Raw genomic sequence first — 26,594 nt, forward strand, 5'->3', positions numbered from 1 at the left:
TAGCCCTTTTCATACAGCTGGTACTTCTGTCTACACTGTGCATGGTGTGTTCAACTGTAAGCGTGTTAATGTATCAACACCTTTACACTGTATGAATGTATTAGTACGCGTCTGTGAACATGTTCTTTAGATGTCAAGATTTCAAGGCAGCATAACCTCAAAACAATTTTGTATTCTGAAAGAATTTTTTACCCTAGGTGCAGCTTTCTTAGAAATAACTTTGTATCTAATAGAATAGATATTCTATAAGTTTACTGACTGCATAAGTAGCAAACAACACAATAAAAAGAAAACACTCAAAAAAATATGTTAAAGATTTTATTTGGCCAGTGAAAACCTAGATTCCTGTCAATATACAGCTAGACTAACATCTATGCTGCATATATATGAATGCTGTTACCAATGCATTTCAACCTGTCGTGCTTCTAAGAAATGGAGCTTGTACTCGGAGTGCTGAATCAACACTTTATGTTATAAGCACAAATAAGAAAACAGCAATTCACAGCCTAAAACACAGCAACCACTCTGAAACTACAAAAATGAAACTTCGAATAAAAACTGAATCACATCAGACATCCAGTGCCAGCAACCTCTGCTCATGTTATGACTGCAGCACACAATACTCAACAGAAACAAAAACCATAACAATGCTGTTTCCAAACATCACACATCAAGGGAGGCACAAAGGTTGGGTGCTCTGGCTACCTCTGTATTTCATTCATGCACCGGGTGTTTCCACGAGAGTCGCACCTAATTATTAAAAATTGGTGACTCCAGACAAATAATTTTTGCTGGACAAGATTAATCGTGGTGGATACCAGTAACTATGGCCAATAAGCTAAAGTTCACTAACCAACTTTTTAAGTAACTATTTTAAGAGGCATGTTGCAGTTGCAAAATTCAAGCTGGGCAGAGCTAAAAAAAGTAGTAATTCTGACAACAGCACCGCTTTCTCGGGATTTCCACTGGTTGAATACGCCTAGAGTACTGACCAGCTTCAATTCTGTAACTAATACATATGCGCTCAATTATTTAATCTGAAATTAACAATTTTTAGTCAATTTACCACATTACTGCCTATTGTTACACAGCTTTGTCGAAGTCCACCATAGCTATGACTTTTGTAGTAATTTTGTTCTGAATCCCCAAATATTTAATGACTGGAGATGGCCATGGTTGAAACAATAGGTATGTGCAATATATTTATAATATATTTGTAACTGTGTAATATATTACAACTATGATATAAATCTAAATTGCATTTATTACATTATACACATAAGCACACAAGCACACAATCTTTTTCCACTCTTGAAAAGACAAATTATCACACAATTACGTGAAATGAAGAGGCGGTTACGATGCACCAGTATATATGTACATATACACAAATATATATGTATATGTAAATATATTGTTTGCCTAGTGCGTTACACATTAGCTGATACCATCCACTGCATTGTGCAACTCTTAACTTTGCAAATAAATAAAGGTATACTCTGAAGTGGTGAAACCATAAACTTCACTGACTGAAGTGCCTATAAGGGTCTGCATTATTTGGCTGCACTCACATGTTGGAAGAGGGGTCAGAGCAGGGTGGAAATGGGACGGCAAGGACCCTGACCACTCAGGGGCAGGTGCAACCACTGGTCCAGCTGTTATAGAAGGCACACATCCGATTGCTTTAAAAGTCTGCCAAAGGGTCACGTGCACTCAGTGGGCCAAACTGCTACAGCTTGTTGTAATACTTCAGCCTGGTTGGAGTCGAGAGCCATGCCCTCTCTTTGGAGGAGTTCAGAGATTGATATTCATGTAGTGTGCTTCAAATGCCATCTAATGTACACCATGTAACGTGGCCTTGAATTCAAAAAGCAGCATGTGTGCACAATAGTTTTTGAGATATTAGCTATTTTGAAAACGTGGCAATAACCAGGAAAGCAGCTGTGGTTGTTCTAACTGCAGGAGACAACAGTGACACAGTTGAAACAATTTAAATATTAATAAGCTGCACAGTAGTCTAGATCACTAATAAACCCAATGGTCAACATACCAAGTCCACAAGAAATTGTTGAATAAACAGGAAGACCAGTGCATAGATGCACCCACAAGAGTAGAAATGGATAGGACAAGCTGGATGGGACAAGCGTTCCAACATTGTACCGACACATCCAATAAGAAACTTCTAATTATCACTTGACAGCAATAAGCTGCTGATACAATCTACTGTGCATTAGCCCACTAAAGAGACATTTGTAAAGCTTGTGCACAAAATGATGCATTTTATGCATTCACAAATTTTACTTGTCATTTTGTGAGCTGCTAAGCAGCATTTATCCGTGTTCCTAAACTCTGCTTCGATGTGTTTATGTTATTACTGTTGTATTCCAATGTCCTTGATGTATGCAGGCTTCTACAGAAAGCTCAACATCTGTAAACCCTAGGTACTGAAAACAAGCAAGTTTATGAGCTCGCAAAGAATATACTACGATCAGAAATCGCAGTTCATGTCTACGGTCTATGAGTAGGACAATAGCATGTCTACTAGTGGGGACATGACTTTTGTTTCAAACTAATGAAGTATAACTTTTGAACCCTTCCAAATAGCCTACATGTCTGTCTTATGCCACACAGTTCGTCTACCTAATCATGCATAAAAGGAAAACTTGTGGCAGGGTTCCACCAGCAGGCAGAACCCTAATGAGTGCTGGCGCCATTGTTCATGTATGCACACGCAGTTTTGCACAATAGGTTTTGTATTTCAGTGTTAAATATCAACTCTTCTGTACCCCAGTATTTTTGGCTAAGTGCACACACCAAAAGCACACATGAACGCATGCACACGCACACACACACACCACACGCAAAGAAGGAAAAACAAAAACAAACAACCAAACAAAAAACAACAACAAATGTGTCAAAGGCCAAGTGATTGGCACTTTCAAACAGAAGACGATGAAAGTCACACCTTGCTGCCCATTCACTGCAGCGCTCACAGAATGGCTGGTCACTGGCTTCAGAGTCTTGCAACAGATTTATGCATCTGTGACATGGCCAGCCTTTCCACTACCGACAAGCACTGCCCACGGGTGAGCACAGGCCTCTACAGATAAACTTCATGTTGGGCGACATAGGAGGCGAGTGCAAGCAGCTCTGCTTGGGTATGCCCTGGGTGACGTCCCACCCTGGACATATAGCACGCACTACTCTTGGTCAGAATCACCATCACTTGAATAGCCACTCTGAGAATCGGTGAGCCGATGATGGGGCGACAGCTTGCGATACGCCTCTAGCCACTGATCCACCATTTGTAGCACCAAGTGGGGACTCCGGGGCACCTTCTGCTGGGCCACAAGCAGGCCACCCTCCGTGACACAGCAGTCGAGCCACTGCTTGATTATTTCCTCCTCACGACCAACCTGCATGCAGCAAAACAAGGTATTACGAGGGCTGCACCAGAACAGTATTTCACAGTATATAATAAATAGTGATAATAAAACAGCCTTAAAGGTAGGCACTGCAATGCAAGATTGAGCAAGTAGTTTTTATTGGTTGCTTATGTCTTGGCAACATGTCTCTTGGCAACATTTAACACAATGACAATGCTGAAATCAAGTATATGTCTTGATCTTCTCCAGGAATCTGCTTTCAATGCACATCCCAGTAGCACACTGCAGTGACCTTCGGCAGACGATGTAGACATGCTGCTAGGTTTCTCACTGCAACTGGTTGAGCATATAGGTGGTAGACCATTTATACTTGATAAGCAAGTACGAAACAGCAATGTGTTCTACTGGTTTTCATCTTGAAAGCAAGCACAATAACAAATATATATGAAAAGTACCATATGTTGTGAAACTGCCCTGTCACTTAGCCCAGAGCAATCTGGACTGAAAGAATAAAACGGGACACACGAACACTCAGTCTTGTTTTGGTACTTCATGATAGAGCCTCTCAGCATTATGCAATAGACTTCCTTTAATTCAACTCATTTGATTTTTCAGTTAATTCGATCTTGACCGAAGGTCTCGGAAGCCTCTACAATTCTACGGGGCCAAACTTTTGTTATTTCGATGCTAAAATTGGCCTTTGCCAGGTAATTCGTGCTCGACCGATCAGCACACACTCACCTGACCCCAATAGCGACCCCTTTAGCAGCAGTGTGTCTTAGCTGAGCTTAGGGGGCAGTGAATGCATTAGAAACACGTCATCCTCTGTCGAAAATGCCTACTTTCTGCCTGCCCTGGAACAATTTCCAAGTGAAAACAGTAGTTCACAATGAATGATTGCAGTATTTACCCATTCCTAACATGCACCTTTTTTTTTTCCAGCCCAAGAAAATTAGTTCTCAAATTGGCTGCCAGGTGTCATCAAATCCAAAACCAAAACCACGCTTGCAGCAAGTGCTACTGCTTACCATCTTAATCAGCCTACCCATCATTGCCATTAACATTACAAGATGGTGACAGAAGGCACTAATCTGGACATTTCACCATTTTCTTCTAGGCATAATGTAGACATGTGCATACAACATGCCACTGATTAAAAATAATAAAAGCACGTTGTCGCCCCAGGTGCAAAACCTGCATTCACCTTCAAAGTGACATTAAAATTAAAAGCACCACAAATAGTTCTACACACGATGTCAAAACTAGGTTTACTTGTACAAGTTCGGATGTGATTTATATGCTTGAATGTTCCTTCTGTAAGAAACGATGTATCTGCGAAACGGGACAATCAATGAACATCAGAGTAAACGGATATCGCGCAGACACAGCTAAGAAGCTTGCCAAAGCCGTCGCCGAGCATTTCAACCAACCAGGTCATAACTTTGATAAACTTAAAACTCTACATCTTACAGTCAAATTTCCGTTTTGAACGAGAAAGAAAATACAGAGAATCATACCTTATTCATAAGTTCAAGACATTGCAACCGATAGGCATAAACATTTTAAAGGGAACTTTAGAATCTATTCGCTACGCTAAATTTGAAGCTGTAGGCAACAGCACTTAGTTCGGTTGTTTAGTGTTTCTCTTAAATTTTCCTTTTCTTTCTTTCTTCTGTCGTTTTTATCTTTGCCTTTCTTTGCTTTATTTACCTTTTATTTACTTGTTCCATTTCAGTATTTTTATGCACCTTTTTTTCACGAGAATTGGTTTCTGCTGCTCCTTCTATTAGTATCTCTTTCACAGACAGGATAGCCCACAACTACCAGCGAAGCAGGTAATAGAGAGGTACTGTGCACGCCGTTGACTCACCAACTGACCCACGGCTGTTGACATGTGACTGACAAGACGGCCGTGTCACTGGCCTTGTGCACAGCACTCCTTTATTCTCAATTCTACACTCTAGCTGTTAATACACCTTTGCTCATTGCTGCACCCACCCGCCTTACCACCTCCTTTTTAGAAGAATCCTACCTATATATAATGTGCCGAGGAAAGCATATGTTGCCTTGAAAAAGACAAGTCCACTTGTCGAAACGTTGGCTCCCGCTTTCACCTGGGGCCGTATTCTGTAGCGGTTCCTTTTGGAACCGGTTCCTTTTGGCTGTTACGTCAGGATTACGTAACTCGGAGAAAGAGTGGAACGGGGCGGCGTGAGGGGAACCAATCAACGAGCGGCGGTCTGCCGGAAGATCACGTCACCATTTTTGTTTGTATTTGGGGGACGGTATAGCAATTGAAGGATGTTGCTGGTTTGATAAAAGACATTGGTTTGTATAGAACACTTGCAAATCTAATTTTCAGTAATAAATGTGAGCTTGCGGCGCAGACGGCTACTGGGAGTTGTAATTTTATGTGTTGTTTTCTTATTTAGTCACTAGGTGGTGTGCCATACGTTATGCAAACAACTTGCCTCGCTTTGTTTACGTTTTGGACTTGTTCGCGCGCCGAAACCGAAACGATCTCGTCGCACAAAAACAGGCAGCTGGGTCCTCATGTTGCAGCGAGGCAGCGCGAAATACTCGTTTCATTTGTCGAGGAGCACCCCTACCTAGCAAAAGCGTCGTGTGTGTTGGGCCAGCAGCTGACGGTGGCTTTCTGCGCCGTGGATGGGAATCTAACCCATCCTTTTTTCTTTGCCCAGAACCGTAATGGCCTTAGCGACGGCTGTAATGATCCGGCTGACCGAAGGCTGCGACAGTGCAATCGCTTGTTCATTCCCGACGCACTGGAAAGCTCCCGGTGGCAAAAAGCTGCCGCGCGCACAGCACTTTCATCGTAGTGTCGACACCACGAAATCTTTGAGGTCCGAGATGTCCTTCCAGCTCATCGCAAAGACGTCGCACTATGTCTTTGGAGGGCCTAAAATGCCTTCGAAACTCTTCTTCGGCCATGCCGAACGCGTCGCGTCGTTGCCTCTCGTCGCGTCGTTGACTTTCGGCGCTCGCCAGCAGCACAACCAAAGGAGCCGCCATTGCCGTCTCTGTCTCGTCTCGTCTAGGTGCCGGCTCGTCAGCTGGCGCGAGACTAGCCAGCAGCCACGGTTGCCCCAGCAACCCCCGACATCATCTCACCACCGCGCGCGACCCTCGAGCGAACCACTTCTCCGAGGTTCCTCTCCTAGCAGGGAACCGGTTCCTTTCCAGATGATTGGCAACCTGTGTGACGTCATCAAAATTTGTCGTCCCGCCCACCAGGGATGACGACAACGAAGCGCCGACCAATGGCAACAGCCAAAACGAACCGGTTCCAAAAGGAACCGCTACAGAATACGGCCCCTGGTTCTCATTTTGCTCATCGCCTTGAATTTCCATCTCATGCGTGATTGATTACTTGGAAAACTGTCCAACTGATTTTGACGAAAATAATGTTTACTTACTTTGGAGCTGCTTTAAGGACCTGTGTCATTTTCGTCTTGATAAGTTCATACCAAATAAGAAAAAACAAGTTCACAAGCAAACACCATGGATCAATCGCAACATCATTCATATGAAACACAAAATTAAGAGATTAAAAAAGGCCCGTACGCCGCCAAACTTGATATCTAAAGTGCAAGGCAAGCTTGCACTTGCCGTGCATAGTTCAAAGGATTATTTTTTTAACTCATCACTGCCTAACTTTATTACAAATGATCCAAGTAAATTTTGGAATTACATTGCCGAGAAGAAGAAACCAATATCCCAAATGACACCAAACGACAATAAATGGACAGATGGTTACGAAGAAGGTAGAACTTGCTCAGCACTTTAATATGTTTTTTCACAGTCCAAATTAAACAAAAATTAAATTATAGGGTTTTAAGTGCCAAAACCACATTCCGATTATGAGGCACACCGTAGCGGGGGACTTCGGAAATTTCAACCACCTGGTGTTCTTTAATGTGCAACTAAATCAAAGTACACGGGTGTTTTCCCTTTTTGCCCCCATCTAAATGCGGCCACTGTGGCCGGGATTCGATCCCGCGACCTCGTGCTTACCAGCCCAACACCATAGCCACTAAGCAACCACGGCGGGTGCTCATAGTGCATGCACACATGGCTTGCGCAATAGGCCAGACTAACCTCTCCCTGAGTGAGGAAGTGCAGTGGCAATAGCTGACGGTCCGCTGTCATCAGAGGAAGGAAGGCTACCTGCAGGTCATCCCGTGTGTTAGCTCCAGCACCACAAATCACTTCAGGCTCTGGTTCCATGGGCACCAAGGCTGAGAAATGGCCACGTGTGTAGCCAAGTGCAATGGGGGACTTCCAGCAGAAACTTGGCTCCCACAACAGTGGGATGTAGATGCCTGATAAGAAAAAGGAGAAATTACAGGCTTGTTGATGACCAAGCCCAAGAGGCATGCAAAGGACAGCGGAAGATGCGGTGGATAGATCCATGCATATGCAGTCTCCACCATGCGAACTAGAGGGTGCTGATCACCTTTCTGCATCCCTCGTAATATTTTGCTGTTTCAAAGCCTTGAGGCCAATGGTCATTAAATTAAAAAAATTAATTCTGGGGTTTTACGTGCCGAAACCACAACATCATTATGAGACACGCTGTAATGGGAGACTCCGGATTACTTTTAACCACATGGGGTTCTGTAATGTGCACCAATTGCACGGTGCATGGGCGTTTTTTCATTTCGCCCCGATCGAAGTGTGGCAGCCAAAGCCGGGATTCAGTCCCCCGCCCCCGAGCTTAGTAGCGCAATGCCAAAGTCATTTCGCCACCACAGTGAGTGTCGATGGTCATACATTCATAAGAATGGGCTTAGAGCCTGGCTCTCCTTAGGTGCGAACTGACTTTTCCTTGTTTCTTTCCCTTCCCCTTCAAAGTCCTGTCAGACTTCAAGCAAATGAAGCCTTTCAGCTTTGTGCTGCTCTCAAATTTCAGGAGGATGAAAACTCACTTTCAGACTGTCACGGTTCCTCACACAAAAGAAAAAAACTCGAAAAAGAAATTTATGCAGCAATTTCACTGCAGAGACTTCCCATGTAGCATCCAAAGTTTACCCAACATGTGGTGAAGCTTCCCCTTTTCTTATACCCGAACTTATGCGACTCTGATCTCTTCCATTTATAAATTTCTGGTTCTCGGGAGCCTTCGGTTAACCTGGTGCATTCATCCCACAAGAAAGATTGTCCCCAAAAAATAATCATCTATCTTGCATGCCTTTCCTTTCTTTATTGCTGTACACTTGGTAATTTCAGGTCATGAATGGCATGTACATATCTATGTGACACAGTGTTCTTGACAGGAAAGCAGCAAGCACAGAAAGGTCTTCAAGAAATTGGTGCCCGGCAACGCCAATGTCAATAAAGAGCATGCTCTTTCTCATGCCAGCATTCGATGCTTGCGTTATCCAGAAGGCACCACGAGTGCAACTGGCTGGTTTTGCACAGAGAAGAACACGAATGGAGTGGCAGCGGTGAAAGCTACAGCTGTGCTCGTGCAAAGCATAATTGTAGGTGACTCGCACAATAGGCTAGCCTACAGCATGCACTGCTCCTCTAATTTAAATGATTGCACACACAGCATCTCTCCATCCATCGCAGTTTTCTGCCAACGCTTGACATCAGTCATGGTCAGCCAATGCTCAACTATAGAATGATGCAGCTCAGCGCACGCCTGAAAAGGCGGACTTCGAGTGTTCACTGATGCAGACTAGATCCAACTTACATAATCACATATATATATATATATAAGCCTTTAACAGATAATTGTGCTACCTTATATGGCTTAAGTCATGTTTCAGATTAAATATTTCATGCCAAATGCCTCCACAAGAAGAGGTATTCTCTTGGTGATGATGGAGATAAAACTTTAACTGTGCTTAGCCTTAAGAAAGGTGAAGCTTGTGCCCAGGCATTAAAGAGAATGAGCGAAAGGGGTGCAGGCTTCCAGGAAGTTCACATAAATCTTACATTTCAGTATGCTTACTTATGCAAAGTTTTGTCATCTGGTTTTACGCATGCAGGCACTAAACATTCAGGTAGATGCACCAACAGCATGGGCTAGCAGTTGTCATGTAACAATCAGCTTTTGCCTGTGCAAACCAACTAAAAAACAACAAAAAGAAAACATTTCCAAGAACTCTTGTTGCCGCGCACGTCCTAAAAAATTAGCACCCACAAGAAGGCACAAGAGATTATACAGAATGATGACACGTGCAATGAAGTAAGCAAATATTGCTAAAATTCTCGTGCCCATCACAAGGTGGAATCACCAAATGAGAAATAAGGGTGGTTGCCTTCAAAGCGGGCATAGCCAAGGGCCTCGCCACGAAAGCTCTTGACATATTTGACGCCATACACAACAATGGGGCGTCGAAGCACATGAGCCAGAGTGAACACATGCATCTGCTCCAGTGCTGATCCAGGTTGTGCAGCCAGGGAGACTAGAGTGGCCCAGTCCTCCTGCCATTGTGCCTCGTCCAGCGAGAAATGCAGCAACCGAGCCTGCAAGGCCTCCGCCTCTCGCCACCGAGGATATAGCCTGCGTGATGAAGACAGATACTCAGAGTATGTGTAAACAAAGGGGCACAGCAATGTGTCCCAGAAGGCTTCTTAGGCGGCACTGGTAGCATCTTCACAATGTGGAATGTGGTACTCAGCTGTGATGATTAGATGAGAGTGTAATGCATGTTTATGTTAGTGTTTATGTTCATGCAACACCATGGATATTCCGCAAAAACTAAGAAAGTACGTCTTCCAGTAACTTGTAATTATGACCTCCATCAGAAGACCAACAATAATAAATAAGGTGCAAAGCAGGACATGTTTTGTCTTGACAATGACAGATTGCAACATCATTCCGTTTCTGCAAATTATTCATTTTTGCATTGCTGCAAGTGACACACTTAATTATGGTTTATTCTAGGCAAAAGAGGCAAGCAGTACATCCGAACATGGTAGTGAATTGCGTCCACTGCTAGATGCCAATGTTGTCTGTGCTAAACTTGAGTGCTAACGAGTGGTTGCACTAAGTGGATGGCCCAAGCAATGCAGCGAATCGCTGGCAACATGAACAAAAGTTCGTTAGAGTTTACTTTTGCCGTAGTTTTGCTGGCTGTGCCAAAACATATATAAAAGGCCCTTTGTTTTCAGGTAAAACCTGATAATTCACGATTTTGGCACCCCGAACAAGCTTTGTGAAAATTTGCTCAAACCAGATTTCTCGCCGTAGTTGGTCTTTTCATACAGGATAATAATAAATGTAAGGGCTACAAAACTAATGAACACTGCCCACTTTCTGTGAGCAAGTGGCCAAGATAAATCTAATTATTATTATTTATACATGAATATGGTATATGCGACGCTTTCACTTAACCCTTTCAGTGTCACTGACGTAGCGGTACGTTTCCAAGTCTCTCTCTTGCCATGTCGCTGACACACCCCTCACATTCTCCACTGTCTCTCCTTAGACACCAAGGCTGGCGGCCGGAATTCTCTCCCCAGGGAAAAAGAAGTTCTCATCTCAATCTCTAACATATGTAGTAACATGGAAATAGTTTTAATTTATGTATTTTATTGCATTAAAAACATCGACAACTTTCGTCGCCCGCTTTTTCATAACACTTGAATGTAATATGAAGAGACAAAAATGCCGTGGTGCGAAGAAATTGTGTCGATGTGCATCGTGCTACAAGCGCAGGCTACACGATTTTGTCTGGTCTTGCGGTGACTTCTGCTCGTGTTTTAATCACGTAGAAACAATAAACGCAAGGCTAAAATAAGATAACCGAGCAAAAACTGATTAAGAGTGCATTTTTCATTAACCATGTCATTTTTCCTTCTGCATAACCAAAAAGAAACCGGTGTTCATTTTATGTAGGATACAAAAATATGAATCTGGGGTTACGTCACTTCCGAAGAAAATCCCACACTGAAAAGTTTAACATTCAAGAAAAACTGGCATATATAATATATTCAGCACCTGCCGGCATTCAGTGAACGAGTGCATGTTGCCTTTCTACTAGCAGCATCTACATGAATACAACAATGGCGCATTGCATAACATTTTCCACGTCACATACACGAGAAGGGGGGAAAAGCTACATTAAAAGCGAACGTAGTGCTGGCATTGTTCTGTATTGCAAACGGTGACATTGAGAGGACGTTTACACAACTATGTTACATTCAAAGAAGGTGGTTGATTAGGCTATAATTAGTATTCTATTATTTTGTTGCATGAGCATATAGCAGGATACAGTAACAGGACAGCAGACAAGGAAAAAAAGCCCGACAAGTCTAGGATGGACACAGAAATAATCAAAACCAGGGGCGTTTGAATATTCGAAATTTCAATTACGAATAGAATATTTTTCTTATTTGAAGCATATTCAATTCGAGAAATGCATGTTTGGAAATGACCAAATATTCGGGCATGGCCGAATATAGGTAGAAACGGCAAATATTAGGGCAGATTGCAAATATTCAAGCATGTAACAAATTATATGCTTGCCCTGCATTCTACTAAGAATATGTTTATTCACTGAAAAATTCGCATAATGCATACATTATCTGTATGCTCCATTGCAGTCTATCTGTCGCACGCCCGTGATACAGTAGTAGTTTCAGTTTCCTTTTTGCCAAGCTTCATTCTGTGGCTCCTTCATAAAAATATATGATGTACTTACGCATTGAAAAGAAAGTCTCAAAAAGCATTCTTTAGCAGTAATCACAGGGTGTCTACCAAGTTTCCCTGAGTACCTTTGCGAAATTCCCTGAGTGATGCAGAACTATGTTTTATGTCAAGACGGGCTGAAACCATGTCGCCCGATGCTGTCACTCTCTAGTAAGCATATGAAAAAGATTTAAAAAAAAAACGACTTAATCCAGTTTTAATACTAAGGAGTTGTGTTTATGTTATTCAAAAAGAGAATAGAAGTGAGGCGTTAGTAAAATGCACAGCAGGTAAAATATCTCCGAATAAAATTGCAAATCGAGTCGCACATTCTCAAATACGAATAAAAGGGAGATGCATACAGAAGCAAATATTTTTGAACATGAGCTATTTTTATCAACTGATAGCAAGCTCAATGGTATGAGGCCCGAACTTTGTCACAATTGAGATTCTCTCTCAACAGCTCGTAGGTGAACCCCAACTGTCCTGAATACTTTCAGCCCGCGCATGACGCCTCAGTGTTGCGTTTCACTGCTTTAAAGAGTTGATTATGGTTTGGATGAGGGACACCTGCATCTCGGCGTCAGCCAACACTTTGTTTTTTGAGCTCAAGCTCCTTCAAAACGGCGGCAGCTTGCTTCCTTTCCCATTCATTCCTCAATGCGTAGGTCCTTTCTGTTATTGTCTTCCTTCCGCCACTCGTTCGCCCCACAGACCATTTGAAGCATCTTCTTGGTCAGTTGCACAGTCCGCATCCGATTTTGCGAACTCCCTAACGGCCGCGAAAACGTCCGAAATATCACCCAGTTGGAAAAAATAAATGCATGTCATTTACTGCCCTTAAAGGCTCAAAGCACCACAGACACATTCGAAAACGCTCTGAAGGCCTGTCGGTAAATGTATTAAGCATATCGGTGCTCGTTCTGTGACGGGAGATACCAGGTGCACGAGTGTATAATTAAGGAATACATACTGTGTCCCGTGGCAATAGCCCGTTCCCACACTTGTTACGCTTCACTGCAATACTTTTTCGTATGATTCACCAAGTAATATTTCTGTAGAGAAGCGAAGATGACTTTCAGAAACCGGCATTAGCAATGCACCGTGCTTTCCAAGCTTCTAAGCCAATCGCAAGGACCACAGAGGCGGAGTCGGTGCCATTGCTGACAGCAGCGAATTATTTCACTGAAAAACACGGCACCCAATGGCAAGAAGCTTAATACCGAACATCGAAGCAGCTAGGTGTAGCGTTGCCGCAGTGGTGGCTACGGCTGCCAGCAGATATGCGTGCGAGAGCGCCGGTTCGAGACGGCGAGGTAATCAAAACGGCAGCAGTGGTAGCTTTGATTAATGCCGTTTCGGACCCGCGGTCACGGCAAGAAGTCCGGAAAATCGGACGGCAAAGGTTCTTGCATCCGAAATTTCAGACGTTCTAATACATTAACTCCATGGGGTACATGGTGGTGCAGCGAAGCCGTCCAAATTATTGGCCATCCGGAAAGTCGGTCGTTGACTGTACACTGGCAACTCCTCCAGCCGACGACAGGGCGTCAAAGACTATTCATTACGATTCCCGTCTGTTACTCAAGCCAGCATTACCGCGACTTTCAACCCTTTCAATAAAATTACAGCTAATTTTCCCTGATAGAGGCACAAATTCCCCAAGTTTTCCCCCGAGTTTTTCCAGACTAGTCAAAATCCCTGAGAATTCCCAGTTTTCCCAGTTTTTCCGGTTGGTAGACACCCTGTACTCAAGAAGACTCACGTCGTTGACAGCTCGGTGCAGGTCATGTGAACACCGACGGTAACAACCACAACTCTTCAAAATCACATGAGACAGCACCCTTTGTTGATGGAAGAGTACAAAAAGAGAGACACTGCCAGAAACACGCTGCCAAAGAGTCAACCAACACTGGATGATTTACTTCAGCAGAGAAAGCAGCCTTGTCTCAAAAAATGCACTACACTAGAAAGTTGCAGAGATGGTCACCTTAGATCTACAGCCTTACAGCTTTGTGGAAAACTGGGGATTCAAAGCACTCATGAAAGCAGCTGTACCAGGCTACAGTCTGCCATATCGAACAAAATTGTCACATGTACTCATCCCATGCCTACACGACGACACGAGAGCAAAGGTACGATAGGAGCTGTGAAGGCACTTCCAAGACCGAACAAGCACTCTCGCTTTTACGAGCGATATCTGGACACTGCTTGCCAAGAAGAGCTTTATAAGCCTCACGTGTCATTTTGTTATGGTGAAGTTGAAGATGAAAAAGTTCACTTCGAACACACGACATATGCCGTAGAGTCCCACGGCTGTGACCATTGCCATGTCAATGAAGAAGCTATGCAGTGACTGGGAGATGCCAACCGACTGCATAAAGTATGACGTAATGGACAACGGCTGCAAGGTACGAGTGGCTGCCAGGATACTGCCATGGCTCCAGCGAGCCTGCTTCACACACACACTGCAGCGGTAATCAGTGATGTGATGTCGTGTACTCCGGCGATCAACAAACTCTGCAAGAAGGCGAAAGCGATTCTAGGGCACTGCAAGCATAGCCCTAGTGCACAGAAAAGACTGAACGATCTGCAGAGGCAGCTGAACAAAGACATGCTCCATGTTGTGCAGGATGTTGACACAAGAGGGAACGCTCAGTACCTCATGCTCTCAATGCTCCTTGAACTCAGAGTCCATAACACTTGAGCTCACAACTTTGGACACAAGCATAAATGCCTTTAACTCTGCAGAGCTGAGACATGTGGTGGAGTTTGTGGAGGCATTGAAGCCCTTACTTGATGCAACTGTGATCTAAAGTGCTGAAAAGTACTCCACATTGTCATGTCAAATTCTAATTACTTTTGGAATGCTGCATTGCCTCGAAGGTTGCAAAGCCAACTTTGGGTTTGCTAACAATCTTGCAAAATGTAACAAGACTAGCTTTGTGGAGTGCGACTTTGACGAAGTGGCCAGTGTGGCCATGTTTCATGATCAGCACCTTAAGGACACAGTTCATCAGGCATCTGGTCAGACAATCTGGCTGAAAGACCTTGTAGGAAGGGAGCTTCAGGCAGCTGACATGGAACCCAGTGGGAAGACTGCCGTGACAGCATGTACACTGGTGACGTCCAATGTATGGAATGTTTTTGACAATCTAGTGATGAACAAGGAGAAGAAGCAGTTGACCCCTGAGAGGGGAGTTACAGACTATGCAGATAAGCCTCTTCAAGGACATGGGCAAGGATCCGTGCAAATGATGGCCATCCATTGGCTGCTTCAAGTACCCGCATTTAAGCATACTTGCCCAGACATGCTCGGCAATTCCTACCCCCTCAGTTTCAACATGCTGAAACCACGATCTGATTATAAGGCACATCGTAGTGAGGTACTCCGGATTAATTTTGACCGCCTGGGTTCTTTGATGTGCACCCAATGCACGGTACACAGGTGTTTTTGTATTTTGACCTCATTGAAATGCAGCCACACTGGCCTGGATTTGATCCCACGGCCTCATGCTTAGCAGTGCAACACCAAAGCCACTAATAGCAAATTCAAATGACAGATTCGGAGCACTTCCAGAGCAACATTTTCTGCTCTTTTTGGAGCAAGACTGTTCTAATGGCAGATTGAGAGCACTCCACGGAGCAAGCAGAACTGCTTGGCCAAGATAGGAGGAGTGGACCAGAACTCTTGGCAGAAGTATTTCCTGTTTATACCTTCTAGGCCTCTGTTTACGCCAATATTGACGGATGCAATGGATGCCACTGAATCACCCCATGCGCTTTTGCTCGCGCTGCTTAAGAGCGCCAGCTGTCAATGTGAAAGTTCAAGTTTGAACAGTGTAGGAATGAATCTGAGCACGACGCTGAAACCACAGCTCACGAGCAAGCTTTCAAAGTCATGTTTTGCCTCCCTGCGAAGAGTCCAAAAGTAATCGGCTACGTCGAAGACATTGTTCGCTGATATTCCCTGAGCAGCCGCATGCAATTTGTAAAGATATGGTGGTTTGAGGAGAGTGGACTGTAATTACTAGGATGCTATGGTAGAAGTTACTCACTGTGGTGTTGGGATAATACTACATATGAGAACCAAACATTACTCACTGCGATTGGCGTGACTGGCCCCACTCACTATTGACGATATCAGAAACTAAGTGCTGGTGTTGGTTGTGTTATATCTATCTCTAGGAGGGCCGTGGAAAAAAAGATTGTTGCAATGCAGTCAGGCTACAACTACTACAACCATAGCGTAACCACAGAGAAAGAAATTCAACAAGAGGGAACACTCGGCCAAAACTGGCAACAGGAAACATGTCACGCTTAGTGTTAATCCCATCCATTAGTTGAGGTGAGCAGAGGAAAAAAGAATGTGAAAAGAACTTAGACGTTTTATTTTTTTTTTATTCTTTCCCCCTATAACTAAGAAGTTTTGCATATAAATTAACTTCTACTGTGCAATCTATTTTTCTCGCATCACCTAGCAACAAGCTAGCGACCCACCAGATGCGCCATATGATGCATCATGCACCAGACGTGCCACTGAAGCGAGCGAGGCCAGCTACGCATGTGGAGTTCGTCTGTTTGGCGACCCGTATCTTTTGGTTGTAGCCCGTTTGTTGGGCTCCCAGTGTTTTCTTGCGTTTCTTCTGCATTTTGACACGGCACCACTGCACTATTGGACTACGGCAAGGTGAGAAATTTTGTTTGACTGTCTGCGACGCATTTCAAGCAAATTTAGGAGGCTTACGGCACAAAACCAAGACTACCGACGCAGTTACCAAAAAACAGCTCGGCCGTTCTGGTGCAGTTAATTTGAGTTAATGACTCGTACTGGGAAATGTTCGCGATGCTTTCTATGAGCCCCAACATTATTGCAACTTATTTTAGTAGTTTTTGGACATGCTTGCCGCACCCAGCTACGTGATGCAGTTAGTGAAATGCAGCTTGACTGTGGTGACAGTTTCGCGTGTAATTTCTTTTTTTTTACTTTATTACCCACAGCGCCTTAACAGGCATTACAGTGGGGGAGGGTATACACAAAAAAGATAAAGAAATACATACAGTGTCAGTCACACAACGAATAAAACTAATCACGAATCACAATCAGTCACAAAATACACATTTCATTGGAACAAACTTAAATGCGGTTATGCTAACATAGAAAAGAAAACATCATTAGACATAACAGAAGCAATGTTTGACGGCAATTGGTTCCATTCGCGGATTGTTCTAGGAAAAAAAGACAATTGAAATAAATCAGTCTTGCATGTGATTTCCCACACCTTGAACATATGATCAACTCGGTCTGAGACAGTGAGGTGCAAGCAAATCCCGACACGACCATGGTAAACAACATGAAAGAATTTCAATCGCAACTTACGGCGACGATTATCTAAATGTTCCCAATTCAGTGTTTCTTTTACACTTTCCGCCCCAATAGTCCTGCAGTAATTGCCTGACACAAACCGCATAGCCAAATTTTGAATCCTTTCCAATTTATCATTGTTTCGCTTTGCTGGAGGGTCCCAGACAGTGCAGGCATATTCAAGAATGGACTAACATTGGTTTTGTACAATAATCCTTTAGTAGGTACAGGAAAAGTTCTGGCATTCCGACGCAAAAAGCCCAACACTTTCCCAGCTTTGGCTGCAACGTAATCAACGTGTCTCTGCCACCTTAGCGAAAATGTAAAATAAACACCTAGGTATTTGTAATCTGATATTTGTTTTACAGGTATGCTGTTCAGATTATAACTGCTCATGTGTAACTGCTCATGTGTAATTACTTGTCCTAGTAATGAATCTTACTAGGACAAGTTTGTGACGCATTCTCTGACGCCTAAAATTATTGCAATCAATTTCGTAACGTTTTTGGGATACTTTTGAGCCATACTCACCGCCCCTGTGGTTGTGAAGCAGTTAGCAAAAAAGCAAGCCGGCCATGGTGATAGTTAGTTTGGTGTGTACTCAATTTTAGTGGGACAGGTTTGAGACACTTTTTATGGCCACGCAACAGCATATACCTTCTTTCGGTACTCACGCTTGTCGAAAACGTGACAAGCGATTGCCAAGAGTGATAACACGGGAGTGTGTTGCTTGCGCCGGCAGGATGACGTGTAAAAGATAACACCGAGGAGCTTAAAAACCAATAAACTGACAATTGTCTTCTGAGCGACTGAAAACAGGCTTTGCACCCATGAATTTGTCTTGAGTGCGACTAGAAGGCATTCTGCGAGCATGGTCTGGCTGAGAGCCTGTGTTGTGGCAACCTCTATGTGCTTTGCGTACCATCACGTCGACTGAGGCCAAGTTGTTTTGAAAACACGCAGTCACCCGTATAGTTGTGTTCTTAGCAAATAGTAATGCCCGGGAAGGGAGGGATGCTTGAAAATCAAATGTTTTCTTCATATTTTATGGCATTGTTTTGGAGGAGCCTATTCGCTACGAAATGCATGTAAAAGTTAATTTATCTGTAACGCTGCCCATTCGCCACTTGCGCACATTTCGGCTCTACACGCAATATTCCTGTTAGGTCAATATACCAAAATGATAGATGCTTGTAATTTACTTTTCTTCAGCTGATGGCATCCGGTGGAGCTTTGTACGGCAACGACTGCTGCTTACCTGGTGCCACAACTTTGGATGAATGCACAAAAGGCCCCAAAATCAACATTTCATAATTTCAGAACACTTCTTGCGTTTCCTTTATGAAATTCCATGTGGCACAGATTTGGCGGAGGCTTGTAAAGATCATTTGCAATCATTTTTACTAAATAATAAAATGATTCCGTGCGAATGTCGCGCATGGTTCAGCAGTAGAAGCGAAAAAATAAAAATTAAGAAATGCCGCGCCAGTCAGCAGAGCCGGCGTGGCATGTACCAGATGGCATTCAAAATGCGCATGCCCAAAACCGAAATCAGAACGTGTTAATCCCATCCGCTTGGTGCGCTACAGCCAGTTTGGCCACTGGGCTCTATAGGAGCGTCCGCTCTTGTTGAATCTCTTTCTCTATGGTGTAACTACAATGGCCGAAGTGTAACCGTGGCGACAAGCAACCGGAAGGAATATCTCCGACTAAGGACTATGCTGTCTTTCCCCGTTCTACTGCACAGCCGGGTTTCCACTGTGCCAGCCGTGCTTTCTGCTAAAGAGAGGGCGGTTTCACTTCATACCAACATTCGAGTTCAACAGTGCCCTGTAGCTTTCTAGAATCTCTGCACGATGACGCCGTCCCCATATGTGTCCCATTAGCTTCATCTCCAGTTCACCTCCGGGCATATCTGCTTGCCCCGTCTACTTATCCATTTCATTAGGCTCTTAGTACATCATAGCTTTAATTGTCCCACCACATGTTATCTTAAAGAGTGCTTCCTTCCCTTCACAACACCAACGGCCATATGTGCCAAGCCATAACATGGAAGTCAGTAAATGTGTAAAAGCTTTAAATGCGTCAGCATTTCTATGCCTACCCAACAAGAAAACTTGCCCATCTGTTCATCACGTAAGACGAATCTGTGTAAAGAAATAATGTATAATACAAATATTCAAAAGGAATAACATTGGTGGTGGTGAGTTTCAAACCTACAACCCAACGCTCAGAAACGGAGCGTCTTACCCAGTGTGCTAAAAACCCCAGCTTGCAGAAGGTGAACATATCTGAACCATATGAATGTATTGTACCAGTGGTACAAAACAAATTTCACAGCAGAACAGCTTCTATGAAGGCTTTGTTGAAAGATTTGGTGGTGGTGGAATAAATGCCACCTTTAGGACCACCTGTAGAGCCGACTTGGAGTATTGTAGACATAAGGAAAATTCCTCCACATCCCCGATGTGTTTCGGTGGTTGCGGGCTGCGCCTTTCTTTGCGGCTATCCTTCACCGACTGAAATGCAACCGACCGCTGAGGGCTCATGCGCTTCGTGTCCCGCTACATACACAGGTAAGCAGTCAATGAGATGATAAGGATGATATTGAGTGATGAGAGATTATATGGGTCACTCATCATGGTTCATTATAGTATGATGTGGATGGATAAGGTCTAAAGAGCGATAAGGGTTTATAATGGTCGGAGCAATTCTGATCAGGTTAATAAGCACCATTAAGGGTTGATAAGGCTGATAAGCACCTTTAAGGGTCCGATAAGGTTGATAAGGACAGATAAGGGTTGGATCATATTTGATAAGGTTGATAAGAACATATAATGGTTAATAAGGGCAGGATCTAGTGTTTATACTGGTCAGATAAAGTTTCGTAACATTGATAATGACACAGGGCTGAATGGAGATCAGCAAGTGGCACAATGCTTGTGCATACTTTGACAACTTCTAGAGGAGTTCCTGCACTAATCTTTTCCGTGTGCATTTTGTTTGTACGCTTGCTTGTACCCTGCCCTTTAGGAAATAAATCTTTCATTGCTGGTTGCTGCTTGTATTATCTACTGCCTTTAGGTCCCAGTAGTGTCGTGTGTGCTATACAATGCATCACGGAGAAGCATGCAAAGGACACTGGGTAACTGTACATCCAGTTGCATGGTGCACATGAGCGCTTTCTTGCTCTGGCAGCAGGGCTTGAGTTCCAATTGCAGATTTGGAGGTGTTGCTATATGCCATAGTGGTATGCTTGCTCACAGAGTTGGTCACCACTCTGACTATGCCATTGGAATTCAACATAAGCAAGCACGGTGGGTAAAGTGTCTTTTCTAGTGGCAGAAGTGTTGGCATAGCACATAGAGGGCACTTACTTTCAGAACATGTTGAGCAGTCTTTTTTATTTTTTTTCCACACAATAATTTGCAGTGAGTGAATTACCTGACATTACCAGAGGTTCTTTACCTGCAACGAGTATTTCTTTACCCTGCTGCAGCGCAGTAAAATGCAGTTTCATTAATTTACTTTAAAACAGCAATAAAAGTTATTGTTATCTCTTGTTTTGCAACCTTTTTATGCTACACACATATTCTATAGTCGATTCAATATTCAAAAACAATCTTTTGCCTTATTCATATTCAATTTGTTTTCGAAAATATTTGCAAACCCCTACTCAAAACGCATATGATAATATAAGTCATCAAGATCTTGTAACATAAAGAAAAGCATCACACTACTGTCAAAGCGTGTCCATGTGCACTACAGGTATTGGTACTTTTTTCCCTCTGTTAAAAAAGCACAGGAGAGAAAAGTAAAGATCACCAAGCACGTTCCCATTTGTTATTTTTGTTCATGTGGTTTCACTTAAAAAACAATAATTATTCCCGACGAGGATTTGCATAAATGAGTTCTTCACAAGATTTTCGAGCAGCTCTATTTGTCATTATATGTTCCTGTGAGTGGTTTCGCTTGTTTAAATGAAGCATCTAAGTACAAAAGCAGACCATTGCCTGTATTAATCATCTGCAAAAGTTGCCAGGAAAATCCCAAACTTTGGGCTGCCAGACAACCAAAACCCCTATTTCTACCCAGCTATTCTCTTCAAACTAACACTCGATTTTTACCTTCCGTATTAAAAAAATATATATAAAACCCCAATACGAAGGACCCTAGATATATTTGGCAGTTCTGCTACGCCATACAAAGATGGTGGTCCTCAGACTCCTCAAGCAGCAGCTCACTGATCAGTGTCGCCTGAAGTTAGACAATGATGTCATCCTGTGGGACTGTCACTGCAACAGACTGTACATCTACATTTGTTTTTGCCAAGGGTGTTTATTATTGCCGTTCTTTGAGGTGATTAGCCCGGCCAAGTTCACTGATCCGTCAGGATTGATGGCTTGCCTGATGTATGCAAGATTAAAACAAAATTTATTGCAACTGATTGCAGTTATGCCAGCAAAGCTGGCTCTCTCTAAGCGATGCACCATGCTCTAGGATATTGTGTCCACTGTGGAAAAGATGACAGTTATGGAATTCTTGCTTCAATTTCATGTTTTTATTGTGCGCAGTCAACCACATGAGGCATTCAAAAGCTTTTAAAAAAATAGACGATTTTCAAATAGTGACTATTCAATTCGAGGAGCGAATTGAATATAACAATATTCAATGGCTTATTCGAAAGTTCCGAATAATAGCCCACCCCTAGGTGATGACATCCACATGTACAGATGAATAGAACTATTTATGAACAGCACAGCAAGTTTTGCTGCAAACATAACCGAGAAAGAACAGAAATATCTTTCACATCTGCCCCGTATAAACTCCCTTACAATAAATTTATCTCACCAGTTATCTGCACTTGTGCAATCTTTCCTGAAGTGCTGCCACTGTGCTAGTTGTAATCCTCAAGGAAACAGCAATTGCAGCCAGTCACAGGGTCCTCATGTTACTTTTGTAAGTGAAGATGTCTGTGTTAATCATCCAACTGAACTACCACCAAGCCTGCCTGACAATTATTCATGTTCATGATGTATGTATTTCAACACAATGCACTGTTTGCAATAGTATTTTTCACACACACACCCTAAAGAACGAAAATGTGTTCAGTCACACTGATTTGTAAGCCACAACACCTCATTGCATTCCGCCCAATTTCTACCCACTCTTGCTAAATCAGACCTGTCATAGATACAGAGCTAAAGTAAAGGTTCTCCCTTGAAGAGTTGGTGATAAATTACAAGAACCTTATTCTCAGTTGGTCACTTCGCAGAGTGAAATATAGCAGGTTTCCGTTAATTCGACACCGATTAGTTCGATTCTGGCTGAAGGTCCTGGTCAGCACCCATACATTTCTATAGGACCAAATTTCCAGAAATTCCAATCTTAAAATTGGCCTTCGCAGTATAATTCGAACTCGACCAGTACACACCCACCTGACCTCTATGGTGACCCAAATAACTCCTTTAGTGGCAGTATCTGTATCGGCGGCGCTTAGAAGGCAGCGAATGTGTTGAACACACGTCATCAGCTGTCGAAAACTCCTATTTTCAGCCAGCCCTAGGAAGATTTTCAAGCAATAACAACAGCTCACAATGACCTATTACAATATTTGCCTGACAGTAATGCGCACCTTCCTCTCTCTCTCTCTCTTTTTCCAAGAAAACTGGGCCAAAAATTGCCTGCGCGGTGCAGTCAGATACAAAACAAAACCACCTTCATGACATTTGGTAGGCTTTATTGTACTGTGGCAAAACTGACTTCAGAAACCGGCCGCCATTGTGCAACACATTTTTCTTGCTAAAAAACAAGGTGCGCGTTATATTTCTACTTTGTTCAGGAGCTTTGATGTCATTTCCTCATTAGTTTCACCTGCACAGAAAAGTGGGTGCTTGTCTGATTTGGGAACGTGTTGGAATAGCGCAAATATAGCGAAATGAATCAGGCAGTGTGTTTTGGCATTTTCTCCTTATTTTGGTTAATTTGGCCTGCCAGATGATTCGATCAATTTCTTTGCTCCCATCAGGGTTGAATTAACGGGAGCGAACTGTAGAGCATAGGTACTGCATCGAGTCCAACACACATGCCTTGAAAGGCATCTGGTGACCTGCACAGGAACTGCTGAGGTGAATCAAGCATCTCTCTCCAATTTTTATTTCTGAAATTACAAACTATTCGGCTCACATACAGCAAGTGCATAAAATTCACTAAGGTGATGAAAGAAAGTTTTTAAAAGCATTTTATGCCTGCCACACTGTTCAGTTTTGTTGATTAATTTCAAGCACTCCAGCCTTTTCTTGTTTGTGCTCCTCTAGCACACTGCTGCACATGGAGTGAACTTGCCCATTGCAGTTCCCAAGCAAGAATAAAATAAAACATGCATATACCGTATTTACTCATGCAAGGCCTACACTCTCACTTTGAAGTGGGAATATATTGAAGAAAGTATCCCCAAGCGTCCCTCACATATCTGTATGCATGGCCTTCGAGATTGCAACTGCACACTAAAGCTATATTGAAGACCACTCCCACGCGCTGAAAGCCACTGCTTTTCTTTTACTAGTTACTGTCTTGTTGATGATTGAATCATTGCCAATATATCCCACCAGATTACAGACAGTTGATGTGGCATTTGCGGCATAGATCAAGCGGCATAGATCAAGCGGCATAGATCAAGCGTCAAGCATGTTTTAACGCTATCGGCTGTGCTGAGATGCATTGTTCAGCAGGTTCAGCTGCATCATGTCTTTGGCCGCATTAAGACGGCATTGCTGCAAGAAGTGTGAGCGTGGACATTGAACACATGGCGTGCGGTTTTGTTCCATGTAAAGAGCTTTAATGTAACGCGAATCACAAAGAGTAATGGGCTGCACGGAGAATGACCAACTTAGCGGCAGTGTCGATGAGGCGAGCTCGTCAAACAACGAGGACGACTGAATAAAGATGCATATACTCCACTCAGCCACTAGTAGCATTATTCTGCATAGCCGAATGTTCCGCATAGCCGAATTAGTGCAGTGCAGGGCTTTAGAGAGTAGCCACAAGCGTGCCTCATGTAAGGCCCGCACCCTGTAAAAAAAAAGTCAAGAAAAAAAAATGCATGCCTTGCACAATAAATACGGTAAGCTAATACTATTCAGCATTTATGTTGCTCATGGCAACAACAATGCAAAAGTACAACTGGTGAACTACATTCACCAACATTCCCTGCAGCCGCAATGGCATAACTAAACTCCTAGTACAGCCAATCCCGGATATATCAAACTTTGACAGATCGAGTAACTGCCTACATCGAACAGTTATAACAACCCCCTGAAAATCCCATGTAAAAGTATAGCACCGTACAACCTGTATGTTCACCGACACATTCAATACACTAAATGGTGTGTCGCACTCCTGTGCTTTTAACGAAAATGCTGATCACTTCTCGCGTCATCGGAAATACTCATTCCATTAAACAGTACTGTTTTAACAGATGCTATCAAACAAGACATTGAATCGGAAGGGCAGAAGTAGAAATGAGCAAGGTGCGTCTCTCAAGACATGGACGCATTGTGCAGCAATGGTCTTATTTGCACTAAATAATGACGGATTTGCTTTAGTAAGCTTAAAGGGAAGCTGAAGAGTCTGCCGAATTCAATAAGACGGTCATATACGGATGCAAGAACCTTATAAACCATGCACGTAAAATTTTGGGGGCGATTTTCCCCTTAGGAGCGACGTAATCATCGGTTAAAATTGCGCTGTCGCTCCACCCCCCGCTGAGCACTGCACGCTGCTGCTGACGCTGCCGATGCGAGCGGAGACCAGAAACCGCAGCGTAGTGACATCAGCACTGATGTTCCGCTCCTTCGTGCCTGACCACGATTGTTTCTGCGTGCGTGCCATCATAATCTGCTTCGCTCTGCATTCATTAGTTTGTGTGTATGTAGAGCGGTAGCTGACGTGTGCAGCATCAATTGAAGTGGTGGGCTGATCATGCCGGCGTTCTGTGCAGCCTGCGGTTTCATTACTTCCCGCAAAACAAGAAGCTTGCAGCAAAGTGGGAGGCTGCTGTGAATCGAAAGAATTTCAAGCACTCACGAACAACAGTGCTGTGCTCTAACCACTTCTGTGACGACGATTACTGACGATTACTACCAGAGTTTATCGAGTTTATCAATAATGCGTGAATGAGTGAGAGTACGACTTGCTTTTAGCAGGCTTTCTAAACGCAGCGCGAAAAGGTTAGGCAACGAATGCACCAAGGTGGGACGGGTGCGGGCGGGCGGATGGTAACTAGTCTTGGAAGACCTTATGAATAGTACACGAACTTGTCCAAACCTGGATTTTGATTTACTGCTAGCTCCTTCGCGTTAGCATGCTGAACGGAAGGTACATGTTCATCTCCCACCCTTGACGCAGGTTTCGTCGCAAACCACCGTTAATTTTCTATTCGCACGCGTGCTGTGAAACAGCCAACATGCAGCTTCCCTAACGCAGTGCAAGTGTAAAGTTTGCATGTGTTTGAAAGCTGGCGCACGTCAGGACGCTGCGCTTCCCCACGCGCACAGAGAGAAACCTGCTGTCTCAAGTAGCCGACGGAATTGGCTGCCTTTACGGCTCCAGTTACGAGTAGCGTGCAGATGGCACGCTGATGAAGGCCACAACACATGCTACAAGAGCCGGAAACCTTTTCCTGCATGTAAACCATCTGTGTAGATTGCCGACAGCTTTGCAGCAGCCCACAAATGCCGACGATCGCATCCCTGTTTACGTTCCATGAGGAGGCATGCAGGAACATAACTGTACAGTTGTTTGCCCGGAAACGAACTCACTGGATCGCTGAGTACAGCTTTGCAAAAAACATGCTCACCAAAGAACATTTCTAACACGAGAAGATGCTAACACTTCGCTTTTGTTCGCGTTGAAAATACTGCTTGCTACCAGCATCTTTTGGTTCTTGGAGAGGCCGGCTACGTACAGTCACCGACGGATTTATAGGACTCCAAATATTTGGACATACTCGATTATTCGGTCTGCTTCACGGCACCGCCATTCTCCCTATAGACTATAATGAATAACAACTGCCGAAAGTTCAGACACCTTACAACCTCTCGCCTGATTTTTCACACTCCTTGAGCCAACTTGATCGAGAGCACCATGCGCCGACTATGCCCGGTGCATGGTTCGACTT

The 26,594-nt window shown here is 43.6% G+C and overlaps 1 protein-coding gene across 4 annotated transcripts in view; it reads right to left on the bottom strand.

Moving 5' to 3' along the window:
- Positions 1-302: 302 nt before the first annotated feature.
- The window catches only part of trbd (ubiquitin thioesterase trabid), a 109,116-nt gene continuing 82,824 nt past the window's right edge, over positions 303-26,594 (bottom strand). For all 4 annotated transcript variants that reach the window (XM_075677175.1, XM_075677177.1, XM_075677176.1 and 1 more), the window contains exons 9-11: positions 9,677-9,921; positions 7,506-7,729; positions 303-3,416 (exon numbers count right to left, since the gene is read on the bottom strand). In XM_075677175.1, coding sequence (XP_075533290.1) covers positions 3,201-3,416; positions 7,506-7,729; positions 9,677-9,921 — 685 coding nt within the window. In that variant the 3' untranslated portion in view covers positions 303-3,200. The remainder of the gene's footprint in view (positions 3,417-7,505; positions 7,730-9,676; positions 9,922-26,594) is intronic.

The sequence above is a fragment of the Dermacentor variabilis genome, unplaced genomic scaffold (assembly GCF_050947875.1).
Source record: "Dermacentor variabilis isolate Ectoservices unplaced genomic scaffold, ASM5094787v1 scaffold_12, whole genome shotgun sequence".
NCBI lineage: Eukaryota > Metazoa > Arthropoda > Arachnida > Ixodida > Ixodidae > Dermacentor > Dermacentor variabilis.